Consider the following 13725-nt stretch of genomic DNA (forward strand, 5'->3'; position numbering starts at 1 on the left):
TTATTTAGACATAAGTTGTAAAACAAAACTGTTTGCGAAAAACAGATCGCACCGATATAATTTTATTTTTAATTTAATTAGAATTAGAAGAATCCTAGGGTGTATTAAAGTCTCTAAGAAACACGCGATGCAGCACATGTTGAATTTTTATTAGAGAAAGAAATGCAGTTTTATATTTAATTTTCTATTGTATAATGAGATGGGGTTTTTTGTTCGTAACGTTATTTGTTATCATATCCTTGTTATTTTATACAGTTCGTTATCGATTTGACGCTATATTATATTGACGCGATACTTTTTTTTTTTTTTTTTTTTTTTTTTTTTTTTCATCTTTACTCGCAGCATCGTCACGGCGATCGTAATAAATCTCCCGATCCCAGCGAAATAGAAATTAATACGTCACGATCAAATTTATATCCGTGACTTATGGGCCGAGTTTACACGAGCAGTATGCAATGGATTTTCATCTGCGCAATTAAAGATGATGCGTTTAGATTCTTCGAGCTCTGAGACTTGATTCGTTTTAATTTCGTCGTAAAATCTCGTTGCATCCTGATTAAATTTTGTTAAACTTTGCAAAACGTTACGCTTTCCTAAATAAACCCTATCACTGGATTTAAGTTAATTTATTCATTTCTATGCTGCTAATTAGCCTAATTAATTCGTGCGTTTTTCTCTTTGTCCATTGGCAACGCGATTTATAAACAACTTCCTCGCTTTAGATTGCCTCGCGATAACGCACTCATAAAAGGAGTCTTAATCGCTTTCAATTAATATTTACTTGTTGATACAACCTAAATGTTACACGTACATTTATAATTTCACATGTTATAGTTTAATAAAATTTATGATTTTAAAAGCAAACTATACGAGTACGTATGTTAATTAAATTTACAGCTAGAAACTCGAGATAACTTTAGTTTACACTATCGTATGTTTTTTCTTCTTTCTCTCATCTTCGTTCTTAGCTCCTTACGTATTCAATACGATAATTGACAATATTGAGAACAATTCTTCTCTAATTTGTTTTGCCTAGTTTGTTCCGACTGGAAATACTACATAGACAATTAAAGAGCATCAAATTGATTACGGCTATTTGACTCACTTATCGTATTCACTTCGCATGTGTGTGCGTGCGGCTATTTCCGTCGAGTACCGGAAAACCTCGGAGACACAATAACGTATCACAGAAATACCGTTTCAAAAATAGTCACGCTTGAGTATTCTAGCGCGGACGCTGGCTATTTATTGCATAAACGTGCAATCCTCGTCTAATTGCTAGCATTATGAAATAATAATTGTTATAGCATAAAAATATTCTGTTGCTAGTGTAAACTCGACGATTCAAGGATATGCGCATTGATCCTTTGCAATACGACAATTATTAATTATCATACAACAATCTATTTTTCCTCGAAAAATGTTAAATTAATTTTTCAATAATAATGTCTAAATGTGCTAAATTTTTTTCACATAAAAAATACGCGATGTATATACATCAATGTATGTTTTTTTTTTCTCTGCGTTATATAACACGCTTAGAAAGACCGCAAAGGATTGAAGCGCGTGAAAAAATAAAAAGAAATGAAAATTAATTGCACACAGTTACGCGTGACGAGAATAGGTGCTATTTGGTAGTTAAAAAAAAAAAAAAAAAAACCGAATACGGAAAATGCGAAGAATGGCGAGAGGAGGGCCACGACGAAAGCGTGTAGATAGTCCATTTAGGTAGGGAAAAGGTCCTTTATACGCGATGTTCACGCGCGCGTGCTCTACAGACGAAACGACGTATCCAGCATACGTTGACACGCACGAATACACGAGACATCGCGCAGTGATACCGATTATCGGAGTCGAAATCCGATACCTAACTACGGCGAAAGAAATTCCTCGCGGTGTGGCTCGCTGCAATTGATGCAGTTCTCATGCGAGAATACATGCGAGAGTCGCTCACCGATATGAATTAACGTCGGTCAATTAAATTCTCTAGTCCCATGCAAGAACCGTGTATCCCGCGAGTTTGTAAATTTTTCGAGTAGATTAATTTATAACACGTTCTATCGTGTATGTTACAAACGGAGAGCACGGAAGAAATTCCAAAAGATAAAATGAAAAGTAAAGAAGAGAACGCAAAGTTATACTAGCTGGCATTTAACAATACTTTCTCTTTAAAAAAAAAAAAAAAAAAAAAAAAAAAAAATGATGTACATATATTTTCTCTTTCTTAAACAGCGATATATTTAATATAATAATATTACAAATTAGTACATATTAGACTCTTTCTTTTTTATGATTTGATCGTAAAAAATTATTTCAGAGAAAATTTCAATTTTAATTCAAAGCAAATTTTGTTCCTGGAATAAAACGCATTATTCTGTCTTTGTGAGATTTAATAATACAGTATTTATAGGATACATAACGCGTAAATCATGGAGCCACAGAATTCCATTTCGCCGACTATATCGTAGCTAGAGCTATATGATCAGAGCAAACGGTTAACAATTCAATTAAACGAGCAAATAATTGAGCATCGGTCGTCGCATCGAATTAATCAAACCTTCATTTATTTTCATTTATTATGCTTATAGCTACGATATAAAGTAAAGGACGAATTAATCACGAATTATCACGAATACTTCCATTAACTTGGCATCTCCATTACGAGAAATCAAATTCGAATAAAATCAAACGCCAATTTAATGCTAATTTTTTATTCTAATCTTAAATTTATTGTTTCTACCAATTAGCACCAAATTGATATTAAAAATGCTGACTTGTAATATTGATGTGCTGACACCACTTCCGCAAAAAGTAGAAACACTTCTAACAAATCGCAAGCACAAAAATAAATGTATCAGAATTAATGAAAAATTAATTACTCAAATATATAGTGCAAAAAGATAGATTTTAGAAATATTAAATTTTTATAAAAGTACTAACACGGAATATAATAGCCAGGTTAACGGAAGTATCGGATTAACCGGAACATAATCGAACCCGGATGTATAATTAAAATGGCTATGTGCGAGAGACAGAAATGATGCATTTGGTGTCCGATTTGCGTCCGTTTACGGTCGTAGATAACATAGAGACGATCGTCGACGGAAATGCACGCGATTATTAGCAGTATCCGCGACGACCTCGTTAGAGAAACCACAGTTTTAGCATACATACATACCTATGGCATTCACGACGACGATGACAGATCACATGGCACGCTACACTGCGACAAAAATAAAGACAACGACTGTTCTGTCCTCATTTTGTCATTAAGTAAGACGATATTATGCAAAAGATTATCAGCGAGAATAAGATTATCGTTGATAAAAAAAAAAAACTGTTTCAAATACGCGCAATCGATTTCAATTAATCCTTCACCTCATTCCGTTTCGAAAGGAAGTATTAATTGCAGAAATCTCAAATCAAGGCCGACTTGTATAAAAAAATCTAATAATAAATGCGTAAATAAAAGTAATACGTGATATAATATGAAAGGCTGAAAATATTTTAACCTGGGATGTATAAATTTTTAATGTAATGTGAGAGAGAGAGAGAGGGAGAGAGAGAGAGAGAGAGAGGGAGGGAGGGAGGGAGGGAAAGAGAGAGAGAGAGAGAGAGAGAGAGAGAGAGAGAGAGAGAGAGAGAGAGAATATTTTTCTTTGAGCAAAATAGAAATTTTTCTTTAAAACACTTTCTCTTTTACAGTTAAAAAAAATCAATATAATAATACGTTTTATTTTATATATTCTCTGTATTCAAATCTAAATAGCATTAATTAAGAAATATTTATTTGCGACTCAGAGTTCCCCGACTTACCGAATGTGAGAGAAGCGTCGATGTCATCTCGTTATCTACGACCATGTGGCGCATACAACATTCATAATCATCATTAATCGTCATTAATGCGCGCGGGAATGTATAAATTTCTACTTGTTTATTTATTGTTAGGTTATTGTAGGGAGCGCGAACAATGTACTTGAGGACCCGCGGCTAAGCAACAGCTACCAACTTTTTAGATGATCGAGACCCTGTGACTGTTTAGCTTCTAGATTTTATTAGCGACGTAAGAATGACTAAAATATTATTTTGTTGATATATACATATTATATATATATATATATATATATATATATATATATATATATATATGATTACTATTGACTATGAATTACGAATAATTTGTAAATATACGAGAACACCGCAGGAGTCGTGTCTCTCGCATGAATTATATATAGACAGCTTTTCCCCCCTTCTCATTCCCCCCCCCCCCCCACGGAGATATCAGACCGGTCGCATTTTGACGCAAGTTTGGCGATCATTCTCGATGATTTTACCTCAAATAAATATTACCGCTTACCTTGTACTATCGTCGCTTCCTGTATTTGCATCGAAATAGCCTTCGATTAAAAAAACTCGCTCTGTTCGATGATCATCGCGATGTTTTTCCAAAGATTCAGCCGGATCCATCTCTCTCTCGAAAGTCTTCGACTCTGACACGATTCGGTCCGACTGTGAACAGCACGCAATTCGATTTGAAACAGATTCGCGCACAAATTTACAATCACAGACCTGATCAGATCTCTGTGTTTACAATTGACAGTTCGCGCGCTGTAAACGACACGTGCCTCGCGTCGGCGCTGATCGCCATGTTGTCGGTGAGTCAAGCGCATGCGCGAGAGGCGAGGTATGCGACTCCGTACTCCGTACACTTCACTAACGTATAAATATTTCGGGTAACGCGAATATAATTGACTTTGAAAATTCGCGTCCGGCGACAATGTCATCAACGAGGCTCGCGAATGTAAAACGTAAACAATGTAGGAAACATCTCGGCTCAAGGTATATTTATGATAAATGTACGATAAATATGTAATATAATATACCTGCGAAAATCTTCCTGCCAACGATGAATATGAAATGCGCTCTGTTCCGAAACGGCTGTTCCGATGACGACGACTTCACTCTCAATTATTGGAACATCGAATTGAACTAGACTACTACTCAAAAAGGCACGAGCGCCACTGTCGCTATAGCTCTCCCGGTAAGTGTCTCTTTTTAGATCTATTCTTTTTTGGATATTTTTATAAATTTATACGTACGAGAATAAAAGAATTAATGTAATAACGAGTATAAATCCAGTTTAGAATAAGAGCTAGATCCTCTCTCAAAATTCGAAAAAATTCTAGATGTAAAATTCTCCCATTAAATATATTATATTTGCACGAATTTCTGAATTAAATATATTATATTATATTATATTTGAACAATCAATTTTATTTTTTTAATTTATTTCATAGGCTTCGACGTATCATTCTTGTATAAAAAACAGAAAGAGAGAGAGAGAGAGAGAGAGAGAGAAAATTTTGGCCCTTCTCCTTATTCTTTAAAATGCGTAAAAGCTTTATTAAGTCTTATATTAATAATCAGTATTTAATATCGACTTTAAAATACAAACGTATCATTAGTCAATGTCGCATATGTATTAACAAGACATTTTTATAAGAGATTTTTTTAAAGCACGTTCCACTTGACGTCGCGCAATGTTCGCGAGATCATTTCATCCTTGTTCACCGAAAGTCAAACAAGGATAAATGATGCCGCTCGCGACAGCAAGTGGGACATGTGTACGTACATTCATACACTCTTACTAGAGGGAGTGGGAGGGAAAGTGGGTGGGAGAAGGAGAGGCGAAAAAAAAAGAGACAGAACTATTCTGCGTTCGCTGTTCGCTATCTCGCTCGAGCCACTGCGCATTTCAATATGGCTAAATTTTAGTGAGGTCAGCAGCCTCGACATATCGCTTTCGCGTTGATACGTGCTCTCGTATTTCCCGTGGAACCCTATATTCACAACGAGTTTCGTTCTCGTCGATTACGCCGCGATCGGGCCGTGTTCGTTCCGCTGCCATTTCCGACGCGAATTTCGTGCTATCGTCATCGTCCCTCGAATTGACCGTCGGCCGACTTCCCGTTCGTCACTTTTCGCAGAGCGAATTCTCAAGCAAGGTATGTAAAAAATCAAAAAAAAAAAAAAAAAAAAGAAAAAGAAAGTAAACGAAAAAAGGATTTCGATCAAAATGAACGTTTCTCTTCCACGTTACGCCTTTGCCCGTGTTCCTCGCGTCTCTCGTCGGCCTCGACGCTCGACGCCGGTGCGCCTGAATCTGAATGAAATAATAGAGGTTAGGTGCGCGCGCTACGAAACGTCGCACCGTCGCACCGTCGCACCGTCGCACCCGTCCGTGAGATGCTCCCGCAACGATCGAAGTAATAAAGTCGCGCCGCGATATTAAGTCTGGCTTTCTTCTCGTCGGACACTGATGAACAAACCTATAATTTGTAGAAGCGAGTGTGACTGTGAGAGATGATCGGAACGGATTATTTTGGTGGAAGAGAGGCAAAATCGGCGAACGTCTTCGCGAGAAAGTGATTAGATTCAATACAGAGGACGAAAGAAGTTACTGTCAGACGTGCGTAAGTCTTACAGATATGTTACGTCGTTATCAACTCGAATAAACATCTCGTTGCGGAGAAAAAAAAAACTTGTCATTTTCCGCTTACGAATATGGTGACAACCTTGTCGGGGCATCGTTTCGTGCAAAAAGTCGAGCTTGGTCAAGCATTCTTGACACGATCGGAATTTATTAGCGAAAATCTTTAACGACGATCAATGTTTAAACATTTGTTTACAATTGTGCTTATTAACATATCGTATGTTTAACTTTTTTTTCTTTTTTTAATGTTGGGCCGTGAAACGACGTTTCGCGATAATTATTATGCGTGTTACGCAGTCAAACGTCTTTCTTGAGAAACTCATCGTATGCGGTTAATATTGTGTACGAGAGGAATAATGTCGACATTTATGTGAAACTGCGGTAAAATATGTCCTTGTGTAATATATTTCGACGTTTTCTAACCTCGTAGTTGGCTCGATAATGCAGGGAATTCACTTATCGATATAAACAATCTTTCATCATGAATAGTTTGTGTTTCTTCTTTTGTCATTGTTGTTTTATAATAAATGTGTGTAATGTAGTATTGTATTGTTCCTCTTACTTTGTATGGCTTGTTGGAAATTGATCTATCAAAACCGTGTGTTTTTTCCTTTCAAAAACTCTTATATCTAACAAATCTTTCTGGTTGCCCGTTCAAGGACAGTTATAAAAAATGAGTGAAAGAGAATAAAGGCTGATGATTTGTGAGCTTGAAGGTTTTACCAGAACTCAAATCAAATGATCATGTTTAAATTTATTCAAGTAACGAATACTCGTTTGCTGGAAATGATTGTGGAAATAAGTCTTGTGAAAAGAATTCAAAAATTATTCAAGTGGAAAAATACTTGTGTGTATATATATTTTGTCATAATACACTACGAATGATATTTCACTGACACATATTTTACAAAATAATTTTGAGAATAGAATTATTTTAATAAACTTTTTTTATTACATATTCTTAGAGAAAGTGTTTTGAAATTAATGAATGTCTTTTTGGCAGGTATTTTTACTTTTTTCTATTGATTTTCTTTTAACAAGCATCAATAATTTTAAAACTATAAGTAATTGAGACGAAACTTATTTGGAAACTTGGAGAGGTAAACAGATAATAAAAGCTTACAGTTTTTTTCAATTAATTAAAATGGAATTTTAATTTGAAGCTTGCAAAGAAAAAAAAATTAAAAACTTGCAATAAAAATATAATAATTAGCTCTCTTGATAATGTTGTTAAGGAAAAAGTCCATATTGTGTAACAAATCTATCATTATGAAAATATCTGATAGTTTTGCAACATTTTATATATGTTTTATGATTCGTCATTCTTATAAATGTTTTATTTTTCAGAAACCACAAAGAGCACAATTGGAAGAAAAGTCTTTGAAGGATATAGGAAAATATATCTTTCTACTCCATGCAACATATCTGTGAAAACAATGTAAGTCTCTCTAATATGCTGAGAAAGAGCTTATTGTTCAAATTGATTGAGATTAAGATGTCGGGAAACTGATTTCTGAAAGAATCAAATAATAATGGCAGAAAACACTAAGGAGGACACCAAATTCTCGGTGAATAAGAACGATATGTCTGGAATTTCTTCAACAACTTCTGCAACTAATAAAGCAGTTTCCTCTGATGAAGAAAAGGATGAACTTAGAGACATTGACAAAGCATCTACTTCTAAAGAAGATGTAGACGTAAAGAATGAGAAAGTTGTCAAAGATACAGATTTGCTTGATAAAGAGAAACAAAGTACTTTCAAAACTGATTGCAATGGAGATTCTAATGAGGAAACTAAACCAGATAATGTTTCTCCTGAAAAGATTGAAACAGAAGTGAAAGAGAATCTCAAGGAATTTTCTTCTACAGAAGCAAGATCTGACAGTCAAGAAGACGCGAAATGCGTCTACGACGTAGACAAGAGACTGAACGAAATCTTAAAAGTCGTGCATGGAGATTTGCAGATGGAAGTGCTCCAGAAAGTTGCTGGCGTTTCTACAACCGCAAAAGACAGCGACGAAGACAGCAGTGAGAAAGATCAGCAGACGGTAAAAAAGGAAGAAACTACTCCAGAAGACAGTGCAGTGGATAGCTCGGAGAAATATACTGCTTCCGCAACCTTAAAAAGTACAGAAGACGAAAGAGATGAAAGAGATTCGAGAAATTTCTCGATGAGAGCAGAAGAGAAATCGGAGATTGGAATTGTTGGTTCCCCGACCACCATCAGCGAGCTTATTAACGAAGAAGAACTTGGAGGTGACTCTGCATTATCGGTCGATCAAAAGGATCACATAGTAGAATGGGTCGAGAATTCGGTGAAGGTAAATGCCGACGAGGAAAATAATATTGCTGAAGAATGTCAACCAGAGATGTACGAAAAGAATACGATGGAGATAACGAAACAACAGAAGCTTGATGATGTCCATGTTATATCATCCAGAAAATCGCAGAAGATTGTCAGCAACATCATAAAGAAGAGCATCAAGTGGTGAGTGCTATATATTTACATTATTACTAATATAGTATATTTAATTATTAATTATTAATTATACACACTCACGCGCATTGTACATGCGCTGGTCAAAAACGCAGAGCGGATATGAATGAAACACTATCTTGCGATAATAATTCTCGCACTTCTAATTGTCCTTGCCTTCTTATCTCTTAAATTTAAAAATATAATTATCTTTTCTTCTTTCTTAAACTAAAAAAAAAGTTGGGAAAAATAAATATGTTTCACGATATGATTGCATAATTTTACGCGAAAAAATATTAAATTTTTTCGCTTCAACCATTATCCACGGCTCTTAAAAATTTAGAATCAGAAAGATTATAAATATTGATTTTTTTTTTTTTTTTTACTCGAATTACTGTTCAACAATTTTTCTAAACGCCGCGAAAAGAGTTTGCCAATCTATTTGCGCGATTTCAATGCCATCGAGAGCGTATATGTTCTTTCCGATGCACCGTGGTGCACCAATGTCGCGTCCGCTAAAAGATATTTCTGGATATAACGAATATTTCCTTTCTTCTTTGTGACGATGATGGGCGAGATTGGTGTTATCAGCCGATAAAACCGGGATAAGTGGCGAGCGCATTGACGGACGCGCAAACGCATACTAACGATACCGGGCTAAAGAGGGAGAAGAGATGAAGACGAGAGGAAAAAAAAAAAAAAAAAAAAAAAGAAAAAAAAAAGAGCGGAGGGAGCGAAATATTGACCGTGGGATGATAAGTAAACGGTGATATCGATAACAGGATGACTATTTCTGCAGCGTATTCTCTCCTTTTTTAACCTTCGCTTATCTACGAGAAAGTGTCCTTTATTTTTCCGTGTTTGCATCATAAATATCTTTGCTATAGCACACGCATGCTCTTCTACGTTAAACCGCGTCAAAAAAAAAAAAGGGAAAGATTTTTTTATTTAATCTCAACTGTGTAGGTACATTGATTCATAAAATTGTTAGTACATAAAAAAGTTTATATAGCATTTTCTGATATCATGAATATAGAATTATCTAATTATTTACTTATGTTCCTTCAGCTTATATAGTTTTCATATATAGAGAAGGTTTTTAGTTATCAATCTCTCTCTCTTTTCTATAGATTTTCTTTTACTTTGTTTTATGTTTGTAAGTGCAAATTCTTTATTGGCTATTTTTAAAAAAAATTCTTAAAATTCTAGTCTTTAAGAACTATATTTCTATTGAATTTTCTACCACTTTATTTAATTTTTATAACATTACTACAAATTCTTTAGTGACCATCCTTTAAATAGTGACTATTCTGAATTCTTAAAATTCTTTAAAATTTTTTAAAGGGATTCTTACCGTTTAATTTAAGACAAACAAATTAAAAAGCTTTAGAAATCACTTTCAAAAATACCAGCACAAAACAAAAAGTAAAAAAATGTAATCATACTTGAAATATTTGTATTTTAAAAATTATAAAAATTATAATCACATTTTTAATTACACAATATGCATTTTACAATTACAATTATTTTTCAATATTATTTTATTAATAATATATTACTAATTTATAATCTGTTATTCTATTTTTTTTTTTTTTTTTTTTTTTTTTTTTTTTTTTGTTATTCTAATTACAATTAGCAAATCTTTGAAAAAGGAGAAAATTAATACATAAACAATTCGTTTATAACGGTTAAAATTTTATAATTACTTGACACTTTTATTGGTATCATCTTTCTATCTGCGTGACACTGGAGAACGTTTATTTCCGACACATCGCGGAATATTTTCTTCTTTAAAAATGCGTTCTTGATATATAAGTCCTTCGTACGGAAGAGAGAAGAACAAATACAATTTTGTCAGTTGCCGTAGCCACGGTTATCAATACTTCGATGACACGAAGGTTAAACGGCGACAATATGCCTTTGATGACGCCAAGCGTAACCTCGCATGAGCAATACTGCGCCTATGATGATGTTGTTATCGGTATCAAGGCGTTACCTCGATCTTACGTACATATATTGGAAAAAGCAACTAGTATACCGCGGTTATCGCCACTAAAAAGTTCATATCGAACGTGTAAACAATTTCCGGGATTAAACTTACTTTATATGTTTTTCCCTATAATTAATACATCTTCCAAACAGTCATCATTTAAGCCAGTTATTTAATAACAGTATAAAAGCGATAAGGAATAATAGTTATTTATTTTATGATTATGTCTCGTACTTTTGATTCGCGATTATGTGCCGATTGATATCGGATACTGTTATCTTATCAGTTAACTGTTCACCAATTTACAGAAGACAATAATTTGCTGGCATTGCCTACAGAATTTTACTCGTGGCATTGAAAATCATTTCTTTATTGTTTGTCATCGAGTCTATAGAGCAGTCATTCTTAAATGTAAAATAATTCAGAATCGTTATATTAGATATTTTACATCTAAAAACAATTTTCTTGCAACTTTTTCTCTGACATGGACAGAAAGACCATTGTCTTTTCGCCATTTTACCATGAACAGTTTGACTTATTAACATTTTACAGTGAATCAAAGTTTATTAAATAGTATTTGCGTCTTTTTTAGTATCTTTTAATAGTATACAAAAACCATAAAAAATTGTTTTTAGATATTCTCTTCTCTCTTGCTTTTTTCTTTCTCTCCTTCTTTTCCTTATATTAAAATATTTTAAATAAATTTTTATAAAAAAACGTTTGATCACCTTGGCAAGTAATATTCGTACTGCGTCACGAAAGACACTCTCTCTCTCTATATACATGTATATGAAGAAAGAGCTTTTGCATTCGATGCGCGATTTATTTCTCGATCGATCGATGGATTGATCAAGCGGCATTTTACCACGTGCTTCTCGGAAACCATTGTAGTTGAAACTCGGGGTAATTATAATATGCGCGATCGACCAATATTATATATATATATATATATATATATATATATATATATGCGCGCGCGTGTTTCACGGGAAGGCTATCCAGTTTCCATGGTCCCAGGCCAAGGCTGGTCTCACCCCGATGGCGGCGGCAGCAGCAGCAGCCGCCGCCGCCGCCGCCGCCGCCGCCGCCGCCGCCGCCGCGCCGGTCGGATGAAAGTGGAGCGGCCGCGACGACGCGAGAGGGGTTTTAATCCCCACGAACGGTACCATAGAAACGGTACCGCTAGGGTCGTTATGTGCAGTCACTGCCGGAGACCAACCACTCCGGTACCGGCTGGAAGGGCTTGTTCCAGCCAGCCCTTCGACTCGATTATTCCGACCCTATCCGCACACTCGATCCGCGTCCATCTGGATCTTCGATGCGTTCTTTTTTACACAATAATATTTTGATGAAGATAAAAAGATTGATAATTTAATCTAATAATAGAGTTTAGTATTTATATGAGAGAGAATATATATATATATACATATATATGGAAGTCAAAGAGAGTCGACTTTTTTCCTGTGTGATTTGCATAGATTATAGCTGCATTTAGTTGCAATAAATTTTTATCCAATTTTATCGAGCTTATTTTACTGATAAATGTCGAAGAACTCGAAGAAATTGCTTCTTGAAAATCCAAGCCAGGAAATATTAAAGAAAACGAGAAGGTCTTCTTTTGTCCGTAATCCCTCCCTCGGGCGAAGGACCGCAACCAGATGTTGAGGGACGACGAAGAATTCTGTTTGACCGCACACGCGAACGAACATATATATGTACGTGTGTATCCTGCATCGCTCTTTCGCGCGCGCGCGCGCGTGTGTGTGTGTGTGTGTGTGTGTGTGTGTGTGTGTGTCTGTCTGTCTGTCTGTCTGTGTGTCTCTCTCTCTCTCTCTCTCTCTCTCTCTCTCTCTCTCTCTCTCTCTTTCTTTCTCTTTCTCTTTCTCTTTCTCTCGCTTGCGTTATGTACGCCAGAGTGACACGCTCACGAGGGATGTGCGTGACGGTACCATCATGGCGGAGTATAGTTGCCTCGCACTTGCAGAGGTTGTCTTCCCTCGAGTTTAGTTGTCTCATTACGAACAAGTCGTTTCAACAGATTTGCATTTACGTTGTATTCCTTTATGAGTCAAGGTTATTCACACGAAAATTTTCAGAACATAATCGTGGTAATTATTCCGTATATTAAAAAATTTAAGATTTTTATTTTCGGTGACTTTGTTGGAGGATATTAAATTGCAACTTTTCTATGACCTTGGGAAATAATGCCTTATTGTTATGAAAATTTGGAAGCTGTAAAATAAGATAGCGTTTAAGCAAAATACACTTTCTTCTTTTATCTTTTTAAGTTACGTGAAAAACATATGTGAAAACATATCTGCATCTTAATAACTTACCTGAAAAAAGAAGAGCTTTGAATGGATAATTCAGGCTTATGTTTTTCAAAAATTGAATTATCTATCTAAACATTTGCAGTCCATATATACAAGTGTAACGGAAAGAAAATTCGGAAAATTTCGAAATAGAAATATAATTCTGGATGAAAAAAAAAAAGATATAATTATTAGACAAATAAAAAATGAATATTTAGGAATATTAATTCGAGACGAAAATTCTCCTTTATTTCTCGGCATCTTTTAAGAAATTTACATTTACGGCCTCGAGGTATAAAACGTCGTTACACGCTGTCGTGATTGATCGCGCGAAGATCCAGATATTGTTCCGCGACTATGTTCCGTGTCTTCTTCGTCTTCCGATCCCTCGTATCCTGGTAACGCCTGAGAGTGACGTCATCCGGCGTGTGTGATCCAAAGACCCCGGCAAGCC

At 35.2% G+C, this 13725-nt stretch overlaps 2 protein-coding genes across 6 annotated transcripts in view; one reads left to right on the forward strand and one right to left on the reverse strand.

Annotated features, from left to right (window-relative positions):
• The window catches only part of LOC140675399 (G-protein coupled receptor Mth2), a 41803-nt gene extending 37301 nt beyond the window's left edge, over positions 1 to 4502 (reverse strand). Inside the window, exon 1 of the mRNA XM_072909853.1 lies at positions 4358 to 4502. The gene's annotated coding sequence lies outside the window, so the exon portion shown is untranslated. The remainder of the gene's footprint in view (positions 1 to 4357) is intronic.
• An 85-nt stretch (positions 4503 to 4587) lies between these two features.
• The window catches only part of LOC140675395 (uncharacterized), a 38920-nt gene continuing 29782 nt past the window's right edge, over positions 4588 to 13725 (forward strand). Inside the window, exons 1-3 of one of the 5 annotated variants that reach the window (XM_072909840.1) lie at positions 5713 to 6005; positions 6343 to 6473; positions 7841 to 8981. In XM_072909840.1, coding sequence (XP_072765941.1) covers positions 8026 to 8981 — 956 coding nt within the window. In that variant the 5' untranslated portion in view covers positions 5713 to 6005; positions 6343 to 6473; positions 7841 to 8025. Of the gene's footprint in view, positions 5042 to 5712; positions 6006 to 6038; positions 6474 to 7840; positions 8982 to 13725 lie in introns of those variants that run through there. The other 4 variants (XM_072909841.1, XM_072909838.1, XM_072909842.1 and 1 more) reach the window with 4 other exon arrangements.

The sequence above is a fragment of the Anoplolepis gracilipes genome, chromosome 17, assembly GCF_047496725.1.
Source record: "Anoplolepis gracilipes chromosome 17, ASM4749672v1, whole genome shotgun sequence".
NCBI lineage: Eukaryota > Metazoa > Arthropoda > Insecta > Hymenoptera > Formicidae > Anoplolepis > Anoplolepis gracilipes.